We start from the raw sequence: 17,460 nt of genomic DNA on the forward strand, positions 1-17,460 counted from the left end.
TAAGAATCAATTTTGCTACTAGAATTAGAAAAAAGCTTAAAAAAAATGAAGAAGTGGTTCCATATTTTAGATTTCAAGAAATTAAAAAAACAAACAAAACCGTCTTCCCTCCTCTCTGTGTATTAAAAATGCTTGACTCTGTTCTGGTTTATAAAGTGAGTCTCAAGCTTATCAATATTGTGTCTAATGCATGTTCTTGTGTTCTTGGGGGCCTTTGTTAATCTTCTTATGAAGGTTTGTTTGTGGACATTGAGCTGTTGTAAAAAAGAAAAAAGAAAAGCTGGTCTGCTCTGACTGGGAGCAGAGTCCCCTCTGCTGTACTCCACTATATAAAGGCAGAACTTGGTCTTGATCCTGAGACCTCCAGCAGCAGCAGCACCACCACCACCTCCGCTGTACTCTTGTACCACAGCAGGATGTTGAACATCAGTGAGCTGCCCCTGGACCTCCAGCCCTCCAGGGCCTCAGGTCGTCTCCTTCAGCCTCTCTGGGATTATTTGCTTTTACACCATCTGCCTCTAATTTCATCTCCATTTTTCCCCGTCCTGCTTGCGTTTTCCAGCTATTTCCTCTTCAGTTTACCTTTTGCCATACTGGACCTCTTGGGAGATAAAGTCCCTTCACTGTATCAGTACAAGATCCAACCAGACAGGCAGCCAACACTGGAAATGATGGCTAAGAGCTTCTTAACAGCATTGTATAACCACATCTTCTTTGTTCTCCCTGCTGTTATAATTGGCATGTTCATATTGCCAGCACCAACTCTGCCACAGGAGGCTCCTACTCTGTATGAGGTATTCGTTGATGGACTGGCTGCACTTCTCCTCTTTGACACTCAGTACTTTATCTGGCATTTCGTACACCACAAGCACCCACAGCTTTACCGATGGATCCATGCAATCCACCATGAATACATCGCACCTTTCTCATGGTCGACTGAGCAGCTCAGTATCCCAGAGCTGATGACTGTGGGACTTTGGAGCAACCAGGATCCTGTTCTCCTGAAGTGTCACCCTCTCACCACATGGTCCATGACGGTCTTCAGCATCTGGATGTCTGTGGAGGACCACATAGGCTACGACCTGCCATGGACCCTCAACCATCTGGTGCCCTTCGGTCTGCTGGGTGGTGCACCAGCTCATGACATGCACCACCAGAAGCCCAGCAGTAACTACGCTCCTTTCTTTAGCCACTGGGACATTATCTTTGGCACTGCTGTGCCCCTGAAGAAAAAAAACATGAGAAGCTGATAATAACTGAAAGCTGCTCTCATTTTAGTTTTTTTCTTTGTAAGTTATTGTCACAGTTATTTTAGCAAATTCTTTGTCTTTCGCAAATCATGTATGCCCATTATTTTTCCATTACTTGCCTCTCATTGTTTTCTTTGAGGGGCAGCTTCAAGAATGGACTAACCTTGTGAAATACAATATAAAAGTCATTGAAAGGTTTTTATCTTATATCTATTCTTTCAATAAAATGGCATTTTGACTCTACTGGTTTTTTGATATTTGTATCAGATATTGATCAATGAAATATCATAAAGTTGATGCATTCAGTGCATTAATCTCCATGCATGCTGCGTTTGCACGGTCACATTTCATTTAAGTCACTCAAAGTAACCAACAGTTAACAGTAGAAGCCACTCACATTCCTGTTAATAACTTCCTGTTCTAGCTTTTCTCACAATCGTCTTGCATAATACTTACATAAATCTAAAGAGCTTTACTCAGCAAATTTCCCTTTCAAACTCCTCACAGCAATTAGTAGCATTTGAAGGAGAAGTCTAAGCACTATTTGTCTGGCTTGTCACCTTGAGTTTGAACACGAGGAATTACCCACTAACCCTTACTTGGGGGGAAATACCCTGTACAGACTTAAAAAGGAGTTCCACTCATATGAATGTGGACTTCATTACTGAGAATGACCCAGCAAAAATGAGAGGCAATAAAGAGGTTCAAAATGCAGATACAGGCCTGAAATACTGAATATCAAACTTTAAATACTTTAGGCTATATTTATGCAGTTTACAGTTTACTAACTACAGTTTTACAATTTTTGTGTACAAACTGCATACCTCTCCTGTACACTTCCATATACACCCCACATCTGTGCAATAGTTTCTTTTCTGCCTTACAACAATCAACACTGTGTATAAATACATTTTATACCATTTTCTTACATAACTGTATATACTCTTAATAATTTGGTACCTTACTGTAGAATCTATCTCTCTCTTTTATTATATTTTTATATTTGCTGATTTTTCTACCTTGTTGTTTACTACTAACAACCAAATTTCCCATGTGTGGGATAAATATACAATCTTTGTCTAATCTTATAAAGAGCTTGAAGATTTGGCAACCAACTCTGAACACAAGGTTCACCTATCTGGAGTCAAATCATTATGACCTCTGAACAAACTCCATTTGCTGAGAAAAACAGGGCTATTTGGACCTTGTGATTAGCTTTATTAGAAGTAGCTTTGTATTGAAGTCAAGACATAAATACTACAAAAGTATCTATATTTTTGCTCTGATGAATTCATGAGTGCAATTTCAGTGTAATTTTCTTCTTTAATAAATGCTCTGCTTTTAATATTCCAACCATAAATGTGTGTGCGTGACTCTAAAATGGTCAGCACAAACACACAGTAAATATTTAAATATATTTATTTTTCTCAAAAAATAAAAAAAAATGCCACATAAGGTACAATATTTCAGTGAAGGCTCTTATTTAAATACTGCACAAACATGTTGGATATTTGTCCTGTGTTCTCTGTCGGGTGCATCTTGGTGTAGCTGATGAATTGGCGCCGTAGTTTCCGCAGCTCTGCCATGTTGATGCTTCGGGTAAGCTCAATGTTAACAACGGGTTAAGGTTTGTCGTCATACAGGTGCAAATTTATCCTCAAGTTTATTACAGAAAGCAAAAGACCAAAGTCTGTAAAGGTCACATTAACCTCACCACGAAGTTCTGAATGAATAATTTCAAATTCAAAGTATGCATGTGTTGTTAAAGGTTGTCCACTGCAGAATTCAATGTACTTTTATGTTGGTCCCTGCTTGGAGCAACACCTTCAAAAGGGAAAAAAATCAAAGTGTTTGCTTCTAAGAAAGGCTGGCATCATGCAGCTGCCAATAAAAATCCACGTATCTACGTAATTTGGTTTCTCTCCACCATACATATCCCATACTATGTTATTACTGGAGAGACCTTTAACAGTGATTGGTTGCTTTACCTTTCATTTATGTCCTTTGATGGACATACACTCATCAACCTTCCCCTTTCTAACAAGTCATTTGATATAGAGCACTTTGCCTCCCACTGGTGAGTTAATATCTCTTCCCTTAGGAGGCAGATGATGAGACTGAGTCACCAGAAATAAACAGAGGACAAAAGAATTTAAAACACCCTGTTAGCGGTGACAGCTACCTGAATTCATGACATCACACATGTAAAAAAAGATCAACCAAGATCTGTCTGTTGAAAATACATTTTTAAATAACAAAGTGAGCAGGTAAATTCTGTTTGAAAAGGATATCTTCTCCGTGGCTCCTGGAACTGAAATGAGATCCCCAGGAACACTTGTCTTCTGTGCGTTGAAAATTGCCTGAAATTTAAATTACTTTTTATCAAACACAAACAGAAGGTAATGTTCCTAATGATAAACACAGCTTCACAGGGACATTGCACTGTAGGGAGTTAGAGAGCAGCAAATGGGATCTGCACAGCCGGAGATGAACTTGTCCTTCAAACTGTTTGTGTTATTTTCAAGGAATTTGGGTAGAAATACGGCAAAAATGAAAACATCACTGGTGATGCAGTCTCCAGCCTGGAAGGAGACGCAACAACTACGTAACATCCTATTTCAGGCCACCAACATGTGGACTCAATAGCACATTGAGGGAACAGAAAAGGTAATCTCTTATTGGCTTGCAGCACTTAGCAGACAGACATTATAGATACATCAATAGTTAGATAAATAATTACAGCAGCAAAGGTATTTGCACAAGATGACACACAACAAAATAGCCTAGCAATTATCAAGTAATCTTGACGTCAGCCATGTGAAAAGAGACACCACACTGCTGCATTCAAACTAAAACTAATGCTTTTAAGGAATTCTTGGATGGTGGACAATGTTAAAGGGATAGTTCACCCAAAATTCAAATTTCAAATTCAAATTTCTACTCACCCTCATGTCGACTAAGGGCTGGGAGAAGTTTCAGAGTCCTCTGTGCCTTCTCGGAGTTACAGGGGGGCTCGGCGCAGCACTGCATGTCCATATGACGGTTGCGAATGGAGCTCACTTTTCCTCGTCCAAAAAGACACACCAAAAAACATCCAAATACCTCCACAGTGCTCATCTGTAATGTCTGTCTTGTATTGAAGCCCCAACATGAGAAATTGTTCTGAAAAAAATTAAATAAGTAGCCTATATGTTTTAAGCTTGTTTGTAGCGGAAGCTCCCAGCACTGCTCTTCCTGGTCCGTCCAAATCTTGCGCGATTTGCATTGACACCCAGTTCATGGCTCCGCAAATCGTGTGAGATTCCGGCAGAGCAACACTGGGAGCTTCCGCTACAAACAAGCTTAAAACATATACTTATTAAATTTTTTTTCAGAACAATTTCCCATGTTGGGGCTTCAATATAAGAGGGACATTACAGACGAGCACTATGGAGGTATTTGGATGTTTTTTGGTGTGTCTTTTTGGACGAAGAAAAGTGAGCTCCGTTTGCTACCGTCATATGGCAGTGCAGTGCTGCGCCGAGTCCCGCTGTAACTCAGAGAAGGCACGGAGGACTCTGAAACTTCTCCCAGCCCTTAGTCGACATGAGGGTGAGTAGATAATGAGATTTGAATTTTGGGTGAACTATCCCTTTAAGATGGCCATGTCTATAACCTGCAAGTAACACCTACACGAACTTTCTGTAAAACGTTTTCACTACCGTGCTAATAAACCCAGCTACACCAGCTAAAACAATATACAAGAGAGAAAAAAAACTTTAAGCAACAGGCAAACAACTAATAGAAACATACCATTAACACATCTTGTGTGATCTTGTCCAACTCGTACAAGAAGTTTGCAGATGACAGCGGTTGCTGTGGAGGAAAAACAAAACCAGGGAGTCAAACAGGTAGCACAGCAGAGACTGCATCTATACATGCACCAAACACTGGGTGTGTATTTAGAAAAAAAATAAAAGCAATATCCTTTACACTCTGAGTAGACTGGTTTGGTCGGGGAGCTTTTCTTTTGAAAAGTGCATCAGAAATGTCTTCAAAGGGAAGCGTGTCGTCCTTCAGGATGGTGAAGAGAGGACTGTCCCATCGGTTTCTGGAGTCTGGGGCTTCAAATCTCAGAACTAATGCAGCAAAGCTACAAAATATAAAATGGGCACAAATCAAATTACAAAAACAAATCTCATGAATGAGTGATCCAGTGTGAACAGAGGTTTCTCACTCACATGTCCTGGGTGTACTGCACTGCAGCATCTCTGCTGGTATTCCACGATGAGCTTTCTTCATCTGACGTCAAACAGTATACCTTCATCCAAAGAGAGTATTTCTGATTAACATGTTCATACTATTTTTTGTAACCTGAAATCAGATAGTAAGTTATCTACAACACTTACCAGACAGTGAGGTGTCTGTGTGTGTTTGATAAGACAGAACAGTTCATAGCGGTAGCCTGCAAAGTAATTTAATTTTAAAGGTCAGGACAAGTCACAATGTTTAACACAGAATCTACACAGCATAGTATATTATTATTATGATTTAGCCTACCTTTTATGTAATTTAATGAGTCCAAAATTACAATGTCATCCTTGTTGACTTTTCTAAAACAACAAATAGATGAATATTAAAAGGGCAGGGACTGTAGCACATCAGTGAATGATCTTCATTCAGAAACTCACCTCTCTACTTCAGCTTTTAGAGCTGCTCGCACATTTTTTTCCTTCTGGGAATCTGCAACATATCCAGCAAGATTAAGTCACAGGCAAAGTATGCCAAGAACAAGTCCAAGGTTGCTTTCTAGAAATCCCCTCTCAAAAAAACCTCTTATTGTTAGGCTACTAAGTATTTGGCAAATTCACCACACAGGCTCATGCTGTTGTTTGGTCATTAAACAACTGAACAAGTAGACTTTTTAATGAGGCTAGTACAGGGTTGAACTGTGCCTTAGCCTACTGTGTGGGAGGATCATGAGTAACACAATTCATTTTAATTGAAGTGACAGGTTTAGATAATATGGTGAGATAATGCCCATGTGAGCCCAATCACAACAGTTATTTGACATGCTACAGAGTAGACTCGATATTAATAGTGTAATAAACTGTTTCTGATATGTTAGAGTACATTTTTACAAGGTTTTTTGAGAACACAACACAATATTAACAAAACTATTCTGTTTTGCTTTCAAATCTTTTTTTTTATTGCAAAACTATTCTGTTTGGTTGAATAATAAAGAAACAAATGTAACTCCATACATAACCCAGTTTACATGATCAAGTCTAGAGGAGTTTCCATGATAAACTAATGGTGCAGTCAAGCCAAACCCCCATCAAAATACCACGGTTAACTAAACATTTTTTGCTTTAATATTCGGTCTGTCATATTTTCATTTGGCAGTACATCTTACAACGATTAAAAAAAAACTAATATCTTTCAATAAAAGGTGATTACATTTTTTTTTTTTAACGAATAACTTTAAGTCACTTCCCAGGCTACAAAAATTAGCATCAGTTCAAGGCGACAACAGGTGTTATGCCGAGAAATGCCTGCTTGCCGAGAAATGCCTGCTTGCCGAGATCTGCATGCCGCACAACAAACGTGGAACTGGATCATTCATTACGGGGACGGGGATGCAGTTTTCGGCACAGCACTTTATTGGACCTGCCGAGATTTGCATCCCCTGGCATTTCACGAGCGACATGCAGATCTCGGCAAGCAGGCACTTTTCAACACATGCCGAGAAGTGCCTGCTCTGCTGGGGTTACGCACAATACGGTTTAGGTGTTTATACATACGAACATGCATTTCATACATGTAGCAAGTGTATTTGGCTAAAACAGCCAGGGGATGCAAATCTCGGCAGGTCCAAAAACTGCTGTGCCGAATACTGCATCCCCGTCCCCGTAATGAATGAATGATCCAGGTCCACATTTGTTGTGCATGCAGATCTCGGCAAGCAGGCACTTCTCGGCATAACACCGGCCACACAGCACCGGTCTGACAGGTCTCCTTTTAATCAAACAAAATAAATTAAAAACACCTGAGCAGTTTGGAGGATAGCCAGACGATTCCAGCAGCAGCTCCGTATTCACAAAAACTCAACACTTATAAACACATACACATAGGCTAATAACTAAATGAAGATGGACTTGGTTAGCTCAACTTGCCTGCGTAAACACTGTTTCTGTCAACGCCAAGAGCTTCGTCTCCCACAACGTGGACCTTTCTCTCTGTGTTGTGTTCAAAATGCGCCTTCAGCTCCTCCGCCCGTCGTGTTTTACCACTGCAGGGGTATCCACACATCACTATCAGAGGCATGGCTGCTGTTGTTTTCACATGTAAACTAGCCTGAGATAGATGCGGTGCTGAGCGGCGTGCTGCCACTTTCACCCGGATACACTTCTCTAAAACTAGTATTTCAGACCACCAACAGGGGGCGCCATAAAGCTGACAGAATATTCTATCATCATTTCAGCAGTGTGTGAAAGTGCTTTCATAGAAATTAAATACATCCTTTTGTAAGTTTATTTTATTTTCTGTAATGAAAGATAATAATATTTCAAATAGACAGTGGTCTGGTTTTCAGTACTGGTTTATTGACACAGGGCACATCAATATTAGGTTCAAATAAATGGATCCAGTCATAAAACAGTGCACTGTCATTTTCCAACATAATACATCACAGTTAAAATAAAATAAAAAAGAAAAAGAAAAAAGAAAGACGTAAAATCATAATATTCAAGTACATTTTTTCTCTTCATTTATACAGTTTCTGCTGGTGGAGATGTTCCTCATGCTGGATCCCCTCCTCCTCTAAATGAATAATAATAATAAAAAAAAATAGAATCAGTTTCAGCTTATGACCAACAGTAACACTAATGATAATCATAATATTGATGATGATGATGAACTAACATGTCCAATGGCTGTTTCTGTTGTGTTTGTTGGGCCGTTTTTAAAATGTGAATGAGCAGCGCCTGCAGGTCGTCCACTCTGTGCACAGGACTAGCAGCTCTGACTTCAGTGGGAACATTCACATCCCCAAAGGCAGACTCCAGAAAGGAGCTATCCACAACGCTTTTCTTGCCCATGAAATGTCCTATTGATTGATCAAAACATAGTAAACTCAGCGTCAACAGTTCAAAAGGGTACATTTTTTAAGAATAACAAAAATATAATAATGCATAATTGTTTTTTAATTTTTCTTACCTGTCGCCCACAGATTCCCTCTGGGATTCACCTTGATCTTTGAAACTTTATTTCTCAGCTCAGTCAAATCAAGAGTCATTGAAGATGTCATGGCAACGTATGAGATAAGGATGAAAGAAGACAGGAGTCCTGCTCTGCAGATTTTTGTCAAAGTGCCTTTCATTCCTCAAGCGTGCTCTGTGCAATTTGGTGGCAGTCAATTAAAATCTCCTTGCTCCTCTCCTCTGGGCAGGCACTTATACTGAGATAGGATGGGCCTAATATTCTAATGGCATGAGGTCACACATCTGTTGTTGGTTCCTCATTGCACAATACACATTGGGGTGCCTTTCACCATTTTGACTTGCTATGACGCTTGTCAAGTACGTGACATCAGTGCAAAAGTCCAGATTAGATTCTTTCTCCCCAGTATCCAGTGGTTTAGTACAGAAACCAGTCTGAGGCACAATGCAAAGCACAAAGCAGTATAATTAAATGCACCGATTTATTTGTAAGTACATTACGTAAACATAACAGCAAGGCACATGGGCCACTGCATGCTGAACAGATGTAATGGCTTAAGAAATGCTGTGAATCCAAGGTTTGTTGGCTACTGTATGTACACAGGTTGCTTTCCTATACAAGTCCTCACTGTACACAGTATCAAAAGTACAAATCTCTTTCAACAAGCATTACAAAAGAACAAGTCATTCTTTTCAGGCTCTGCAGACTGACATGCTGCAGAGTGGTGATTTAAGGATTACAGAGAAATAAAGAGCTCATATAGCGCGTACATAGAAAAGTTCACTTTCCGGTTCAGTCAATATGACCATATAGTCTTACTATCGTTCCCAAAATAATTTATAAAATTTAATAATGTGGGATAATACACATTTTATAAACTAATTTTACATTGCACTGAGATCACCTGTAACTCTTCAAAGCCTTTCAACATTTAACAATCACTGCCATTTACCATGGAGGTAGGAACTGTCATGTGTTCATTACAAAACATGAGGTGCCGCTTTACAAATCAGGACCTGTGAGCGCGAAGGAAACACCATAATGAGTGTTAATGGATTATGGAATTAAGATGCTCTTTCTAGGATTTATTTATTTTTTAATTACGAGTGACTTGATGTGAAAAAGGTCCTGCTCTAAATCATACCTTCTCTGGATTATCCAAAACAATGTACCCTGATTTGACATAAATTGACCGTTCACTTGCCTGAAAAATACACTTCTGGCATTTTGAGGTATTTACAATACTGCTGCACCACACATCCAATACCTCCACATGTTTCTCCTGGATGCTCATTCTTTTTTTTTTTTAAAGAACAACTCAGGCACAAACAAATCAAACGCGTTGAACAAAACGAAGGGAAAAACATTTCAGAACTCTGAAATGTTGCAACTCGTATTCTCATGTACAGCCTCATTGCAGTAGGCTTTGCTTAGCAACACAACTCCACGCCTGTAACTCATCTTACAGGCTGTTATAAGATAACTCATTACCATGAATGCAGAAGTACTGCTTTTAAATGAATATTCAGCTATATTATGTCTTGTAATAAATGATGGCTAAAATCCTAGCTTTGTATTGCAAAATGCTTGCAAGACAGTCAACATAAAAACTGCAAACCTGAATCCCATTCAGGTAATAGTGTGTAGCATTAAATATTTAAGATTTAGGCTTAGGCCTTAGGCTAGGTTTAAATTTACTGTTTGTTACAATGGTGAAAATCCACCCCGTCACTGTTACATCAATCAATACAAGACGTTAAAAAAATAACAGACGTTCCTGGATCTCCTGTCAGGGTGGATGGAATAAAAAAAAAAAGAAAAGAAAGAAAACATAAAGAAGAAATAGAAAGAAAAGATTTTAGACGTACTATGAGTGCAGTTATGTCTGGAAGGCAAAAATGAATATATTACCAACATGCAAAGTTAAATAAAAATAATTGAAATGTGAATATTAATTTGTCCTCTTATTTATGAAAATACTGTTTGATATGAAACGTTGAGGATCTCCTTGAATATACTATATGGCCTCGGAATAACTCGAGAGGAATTTCAAAATTAAAAAACCGCTCCAACACTGTGCCATCTCCATGCATTACGTCAAGCTCTCCTCCTTACTCTCACATGGAAAACAACTCTGAGGCAGCTCTTAATACTGAGGGGAGACTGTTTGAGAGTGAGAGCTCAGTTTTAAATTACAGTCTGTGGTCTTGTCACAGTGCCGACGTGCAGGTTCTTCTGCCTGTAAGGGCTCCGTTTCGTTTCCCTCTGGTGACGAATTATTGACCTCTTTAGTCTCTGCTGGTCTTACTGGCTGATTATCCTGCTCCTTATTCCTAACCTTTCCCCCTGTTGCCGACGACTCCTCTGCTTCTGTCTCTTCTCCCTCAGGATCTTTGACTTTGTGTACAATAAAAAGATGTCTCTTGAGGGACAGCACGGATGTGAAACACAGGCCACAGTGAAGGCACTGAGGAGTGTTTTCATCGGTTTTATGCTGAGGTATATGCTGCTGGAACTGTGCACTGTCATCTGTGACGAAACCACACTTTGAACAGCGGTACTGAGTTTTCAGACGTTTTGCTGACGGAGCCTGCAGACTCCCAGCGCGACCCTTCCCCTCCTTCTGTGAGCCAACCGCAGGTCTTTCCGATACATGTCCCTGTCAATCACAAAAGTCGACACACATTAAAAACAATGGTCTGTAAGATCTGCAATTGTATTAATGCCTTTGAGTTGAATGAATGAATGAATGAATAAATAAATACCTTGTCCAAAACCTTTTTTGGCTCGTGGATGGCAGTTTTCGGCATCTGGCTGAGATCAGGATTTTTGATACCATGCATGAGACTGATGTGGTTCTTCAACATCACAGCTGATGTAAATAATGTTTTTGTGTCCGTGCAATACCTTGAGTGTAAAAAGAAAAATGGAGAGGGAATTTGTGAGTCGATGGTTAATTTAATAAAACATGGTTAAGATGGTTAATTTAATAAAACACAACATTGTCAAACACAACAATCTTACCAACAAGTGTAACTTTTTCTTTTTCCGTCATGATCGATGCGAATGTGTCTTCTCAGACTGGTTGCAGAGTTGAAAGACTGCTGACAATGTCGACATGGATATTTCCTGATAGACTGTTGAAAAAAAAAGTGAAAGATAAAAAGGTACATTAATTTCATCAAAAGTGTGTCAACACAAGCTTGACAAAGTCGTAAAGATTTCTTCCAATCTTTGCCGCACTTGTTAAACTGAGTTATGAGGTCATCATGAACATGTAACGAGTTCATTATCTGCACACAGGTAACCATAAAGGAAATTATTACTCTCGTATGTTTTTAATTAGGTGATTAAAACATAACTAAAATCTAACACACATAACTGAAGCGTGTAAACACGGTGTCGTGTAGCTCAGAATTAGCCACAGAAATTCACAAAGGAATCAATCAGCAGCTTGTCTCATGCCGTTGCATCCAACCATTCAATCAACACCCACTTTGACCTGAGCTGCAGGACTCACTGTCGTCACACCCAGCTGTCATCTGTCCTGTCAGCACTGCACAAAGGACAGTGGCTGGCCAAAGAGCCTGACAAGAGGACGACTACTACAGTTCCACTGCAGTAGACTGCATGTTGGGTGTGCTGTTCATTTGTTGTTCATTTCCAAATTCCTCCACCAAGAAAGTTTCACAAAAATTATGGAACAGTGATGGGACATGGGCTGGGGAAGAACCAGTTTTATTTTGGCAGTATCTGGTAGTATCTGGTAAAAGGGGCCAATCCAAGATTTATTTTCTTTTTTTAATCTTTCCTTGACAACAGTTGAAATTTTCCTCAGAGCATTATCAACACTGTTTGTAAAAAAAATAAAAAATAATAAGGAATGTGTTCTATATATTTTACTTAAAGTGAATTATTATTAGAAGATTTGTGTGACACACAGCAGACATTACATGTTTTGATCCAATACAAATACATTCCACCATGGGGGATTTATGTGCCTTACCTTCCCATGTTTGGTCTTCACATGAGAAACATAGGAGTCTCTTTCAGGGAAACACTGGAGACACTCCCCACATGTCCAGCCAGCGGGCTTCACACGAGGTCTGCTGTCCTGCTCAGCCTTTTTCCTGGGACTATCCGTGTGTTTAACAGGACTGTGGCTCTTCTGCTGTTGGACAGGATGAACATCCTGATGCCGGTCTGTCTTGTCAGATTGTCTAGTGCTCTTCTCTGTCTCAACGGTCACGTTTCCTATATGCACACCCTGCAAGACAGAAAATAAGTGGCAAAAATCACAATAAGTCAAAACAGGCCTATATAACAGGTTTGTTGGACTGAGTGAGTTCCTCCTTAACACGTCGAATTCTCTGCCTCATGTGCAGGATTTTAAGCACTATGACAAAGTAGTTGCTGAGCTTTGTTTGGCAAATTCAAAAATGCTCAAGGCTCAGGTTAAATGTTTGGTAAACTTTTGGCATAGATTTAATATGTGAAATATCAAGAACTATGTAGCCAAATACACAGATAAATGTTTCTCTTACAGCACAAGTACTGTACGTTCAACCTACAACAAACAGGCATATGAAAGATCTCCTTAAAAATACAATCAATCTAACCTTGAAATGCTGCATTAACAGCTGCTTTTGGGGAAACACTGAGTTGCATTCAGGACACTTGAATACACAGGTCACACGCTTGTTGGCATTCTCATGGAAATGCTGAAACAGTAACTGCTTTTTGTTGAAAATTGTCTCACATGAGCACTTAAAGATTAACCTGCAAAACAAAGGGAAAACAGTTAACTTAAGTACTGTAAAATTGTAAGAACTGCACAAGTTTTCACAGTTATGTAATGAGATGTTAACTCACTGAGGCGATGCTTTGACAGCACTGTGTTTATTTTTCAGATGAACTTCGCAGCTGTCAGCGGTCTTTAAAGCAATTGGGCAGATGGAGCACTTGTAAAAGACCTCACAGTGTTTATCTTCAATGTGAGTCTTTTGTCCTTGAAGGGTCTTGAAAACCATATCACAGTGAAGACATCTGGAGAAAAAAAAAGAAACATAATGCCACTTTTCTGCCACTGCATTGTGTGTAATTGAGGTTTGTTTTTTTTCATGCTTGGCCACTTACTTGTACCAAGCCTTGCGCGCGTAGTGGAGACAGTTTTCCTTCACATGCTTCTGTATGTCTGCAGAGCGACTCAGGGCACCACACTCAGGGCAGCAGTAAGGGGATTTGTGTGCATGAATACGCTGGTGAGCCCTGAAGCTGCACTTGTTGGGTAGCAACATTGAGCACACCTTACACATCTGTGAGATAAAAATAAAGGACAAAGTGTCAGGCTTGGAAAATACATAAATACTTATCACAATCCCTTTAAAATGTAAGTGAAACATCCACTCACCAGTCCTTCCACGTCTTCTGATGGCCTCTGGTAATGGCCTGCAAGAGCTTTGTAGTCGGGTAACTGCTTGTTACACTCCAGGCATCGGAGTCGGTGGCGAATGACGTTGTCTGGATATAAGGGCAGGACAGGTTGGTTCTTACGGGAGGATGGCGGCGAGGTGTAGTTGTCCGCCTTCGCAGGTTCAGCGCTCAGGGGTACAAACATTTGCTCCTCTGCTATGGGTTTCATATGGAGCTGCGTGCACTGCATCACCACACCGCTGTTCTTGTGCTCGCGCGCATGTGCCAACAAGGCACACTTGTTGAAGAACAACATCACCTTTGCGCAGTGCGTACACCCTACTTCAATGTGAACGCTCCTCCTGCTGTAATGATACGCCAGACTCCTCTCCACCCCGAAGGAGTCCCCGCATTCGAGGCAGCAGTACCCGCGTGGTGGGAGATTGATATTGCACTCCGGAGGGGGGTTCAGGTTGGGCACATATGTAGGCACGGGGTTGGCGTTGCTCAATAGTCTGTTCAGTGTCCCTGCTGCTGTGTTGGGAGTGGATGTGCGAGCACAAGTGTTGACCGTTTTGACCTGATGCACCAATGGGACAGTGCTGCACACCGTCGAGGACAGCGTGTGTTGGCTTTGTTGGTGAGACGTCGACCGTGCAGCTACTGAAGCAGCAACACTGTGAGGGACCAGGTTCAAACTAGCCAAGTGCATTGCTTTGGGAAGGAAGTTTGTGCTACTTGCATGGCCTGCTGTGGCTGACACTCTCTTTGGTTTATGATGCGCAACAGACCTTTTGAGAGGCGCAGTAGTATTATGAAATATTGTTGCGGACTGCGTCGTGCCGGACCTTCTGGAGTTTGCTTCCGATTTGTTGTGTGACACTTTCGGTGAGGATGCACTAGCGGAGGCGCCTTTACTCTGTCCTCCGCCGACGCCATCGACGGCCGCACTTTGAGACTGGTGAGGAGACATGTTGCAGTAAGAGTCTTCACTAATCATACTCTGCGATGGAGAGGATTCATACGTAGAGTGAATTTCATCTGTTTCCGAATCAGGGAGCACACTGGTGACTGTGCGCTTGATCTGCCCAGATGTGGTTTTGATGGTCTTAATTCTGACCCTGGGAATAGCAGGGGGTGACCCAGACGCCAATGCAGGGGAAGCTTTGCCACTACTATCACTGCAGATGCTAACAGGGCTATCAGAAGGCTTCATTAACCGCTTCACAGCCTCGAGTGGACTTCTGGGACTTCGTGGGGATATGGGAACCTTCGGGCTAGCTTTCACACAGTCATTCTGAACTGCTGATGTCTCTCTGGGATTGGTCGGCTCACTGGGATCTTTTCTAGCATTTAGAGCCACCAAAGCCTCAAGGCAAGAGGATAATTTAGATGTCTGAGATTTGACATGTGGATAAGCATCCGTTGTGGTTCCTGAATTGCAGTTGGTCTCAGTAAAACTCTGGTTACCGCCTGGCGGGAGAAGTGCAGTGTGTACTCCAGGTGTCGCATCAATTTCATTACTGACACAGATGTCAGAGGGCTCCTCACTTCTACTACTTTCTGCTCTGCTTCTTTGAGTGTTCTTGGGAATATCAGAGGCCTTTGGACAATCATCAAACATGCTGAGGTCAATTTTTTTGGGATTGTCTGTGCCTGAGGGCTCCACCAAAACTGAAGCTTCTGGGAAACAGGGTCTCTCTTGTTTTGGATACATTTCATCTCTACTGCTCTGAGTGCCTTCAGATTCTGGGCTGGAGATGGGGCTAAAATGAGAAAGTGACTGAGAAAATACTGGTGTGCCATCAGGTTTGTGCTGAACAGGTGCCTTTCCAAGAAACTCTCGGGAGCTCTCCCCATTCAAAGCTGAGACAAATGATTTAGAGAAGCCACTATTAGTTGTCTGAACAGAGTCAATGGAGGCCTCTTGTCCCCTGAATCCATTTTGCAGTGCTGATCCTGAGTGAAGCCTATCACCAAAACCTTCCAGTGACTCCTGGCGACTTGTGTTTTTCACTATTACACTTACAGCAGGAACATCTGATGTTGAGACAGCTTGGTTACTCAATAAGCTGTCATCCAGACATATCCCCGTGTGTTTCAGCTGACTCTCTGTCTCCTCATGACTCCCCTGGATGGGCTCTTTGGCATCCAACCCTGTGGCATCTGGGATGTCAAAGGCAGCCAGAAGATCATCAAAATCTGGGGTTTTCATGTCACCCATGGCTGCGTAGTCTCATAAACCTACAGAGACAGGTGCAAGGACAGTTTTAAATGCACACACTCGGCAGTGCTCAAATAACCGCTGCCGCTTCACACTGACAGATTGGTTTACCCGCTTAGCAGGCAGCTGAGTATCGTCCTAACGTAGCTGACGTTAGCTTTGGCTAGCAAGTTATACGTAGCAAATATCTGCTAGTTTTCGTCTATGCAGCTACTATTTTGTAGATAAACACACATTATCACATTCACAGCATACGTGACTTAACATTTAACACACACTGTTGTACTCATGGAGCCACCAAAATGCATTAACTCCTTCAAAGACTGCTCTACTGACAGTTGTTTTGATGTTAGCGTAACTAACACAGAAGGCTACATCACATATCCAAGCGTAGCAACTTAGCAACCTAGCTTAGCAACCTGCTAACGCGCAAATAAATCACCCAAACTGCTACCATAAACTCGTCACTTATATCGATGCACAGCTTCGCTTACCATTTGATCCGGTTATGTTTGACAGCCCTAGTGAATTATAGCTGTGTTGGTTTACAGTGGGCGCTAAGTGCTCGCCTGCTAGGTTTGGCTATTGCAGGGTTTCATAGCTAGGCTACAAGCTAACTTCGGTTTTTTCCCTTTTCCTGTCCGTGAGTGATTGAAGCCCTCGGCGTTGTCTTACAGACGAGAGGTGGCGCCATTGAAACAGTCCTGCTGCACCGGCATGTCACCTCCAAGAGGGAGACAGACGGCAGTCCGTGAGCATCCACTGCTGCAATGTACCTACAAACTTTGCCACTGTTTTTGGTGAGTAGTGGAAAAGTAGCAGGTTAACTTTAATCAATATGATGTTACTATACTGCAGGACTCCAGACTGCCCCTAAATGCCCTAAAACTTGAGACAGGCAATTAAATGTTTCATCTACTTAGCCAAGTGCAACCAGTAAATTTCCCTCTTTATTTTATTTATTTATTTATTTTTATGCTGGTGAAACATGGGAGACTCTTGAATCTGCCATAAGTGGCAGGCCAATGTGTGTGAGGAGGATTATGAATGAAGGAAAATGTGAATATTTGCAAGTCAATTTAGCCTGTACGCCCCTGAATTTTCTTCCAGTGCTCCTAAAAACAAAGTTAGGGGCCACTGTGCTCTAGTGAAAAAAAAGTTATTCTGGAGCCCTGCTTACAACAAAATGAAAATATCAGAGGCCTCTAATTATGTCTTTGCTTCAATTCCAAACTTCACACTCCTAGCATGTTCATGTTACCTCTATGTTTTGATATTGTCAATTTCCTGTTTAATGGTTAAAGCTAAAGATAAATTCAAACTCTGCTTCATACTATTCTGTAGCTTTTTTTCATTATATCTTATTTTAGTTAT

The 17,460-nt window shown here is 41.1% G+C and overlaps 3 protein-coding genes across 3 annotated transcripts; 1 reads left to right on the forward strand and 2 right to left on the reverse strand.

The window, feature by feature from the left end:
* Positions 1-416: 416 nt before the first annotated feature.
* Positions 417-1,250, forward strand: ch25hl1.1 (cholesterol 25-hydroxylase like 1, tandem duplicate 1; the record flags this gene model as incomplete). Its single annotated transcript, XM_083973525.1, has 1 exon — positions 417-1,250. The coding sequence occupies one exon, from the start codon at positions 417-419 to the stop codon at positions 1,248-1,250; it is 834 nt and encodes a 277-aa protein (XP_083829651.1).
* Positions 1,251-2,679: 1,429 nt separating this feature from the next.
* Positions 2,680-7,602, reverse strand: kti12 (KTI12 chromatin associated homolog). The gene is made up of 9 exons (XM_083973175.1): positions 7,406-7,602; positions 5,921-5,972; positions 5,790-5,842; positions 5,639-5,694; positions 5,471-5,550; positions 5,223-5,382; positions 5,043-5,105; positions 3,540-3,610; positions 2,680-2,858 (listed from the first exon to the last, which is right to left on the reverse strand). The coding sequence occupies exons 1-9, from the start codon at positions 7,554-7,556 to the stop codon at positions 2,717-2,719; spliced, it is 828 nt and encodes a 275-aa protein (XP_083829301.1). The 5' UTR covers positions 7,557-7,602; the 3' UTR covers positions 2,680-2,716.
* A 1,315-nt stretch (positions 7,603-8,917) lies between these two features.
* znf592 (zinc finger protein 592) lies at positions 8,918-16,704 on the reverse strand. Its single transcript, XM_083973215.1, has 9 exons — positions 16,581-16,704; positions 13,861-16,106; positions 13,587-13,765; positions 13,323-13,496; positions 13,070-13,229; positions 12,457-12,717; positions 11,475-11,587; positions 11,216-11,357; positions 8,918-11,109 (listed from the first exon to the last, which is right to left on the reverse strand). Exons 2-9 carry the CDS (start codon positions 16,084-16,086, stop codon positions 10,597-10,599), a joined length of 3,768 nt encoding a protein of 1,255 aa, XP_083829341.1. The 5' UTR covers positions 16,087-16,106; positions 16,581-16,704; the 3' UTR covers positions 8,918-10,596.
* Between the last annotated feature and the right edge of the window lie 756 nt (positions 16,705-17,460).

This window comes from Trachurus trachurus (assembly GCF_905171665.1).
Source record: "Trachurus trachurus genome assembly, chromosome: 6".
NCBI classification, from domain to species: domain Eukaryota; kingdom Metazoa; phylum Chordata; class Actinopteri; order Carangiformes; family Carangidae; genus Trachurus; species Trachurus trachurus.

Bases quoted from the DNA above. Each gene is read 5' to 3' on its own strand.
- kti12 (XM_083973175.1), bottom strand. From the start codon at position 7,556: ATGCCTCTGATAGTGATGTGTGGATACCCCTGCAGTGGTAAAACACGA. The intron at 5,973-7,405 runs GCAAGTTGAGCT...GATATGTTGCAG, and splicing joins CAGAAACAGTGTTTACGCAG to ATTCCCAGAAGGAAAAAAAT. The intron at 3,611-5,042 runs GTATGTTTCTAT...TTTAAATTTCAG, and splicing joins TCACACAAGATGTGTTAATG to GCAATTTTCAACGCACAGAA.
- znf592 (XM_083973215.1), bottom strand. From the start codon at position 16,086: ATGGGTGACATGAAAACCCCAGATTTTGATGATCTTCTGGCTGCCTTT. The intron at 13,230-13,322 runs GTGAGTTAACAT...TTTGTTTTGCAG, and splicing joins GCTGTCAAAGCATCGCCTCA to GTTAATCTTTAAGTGCTCAT. The intron at 11,110-11,215 runs GTATTTATTTAT...TGTGATTGACAG, and splicing joins CAAAAAAGGTTTTGGACAAG to GGACATGTATCGGAAAGACC.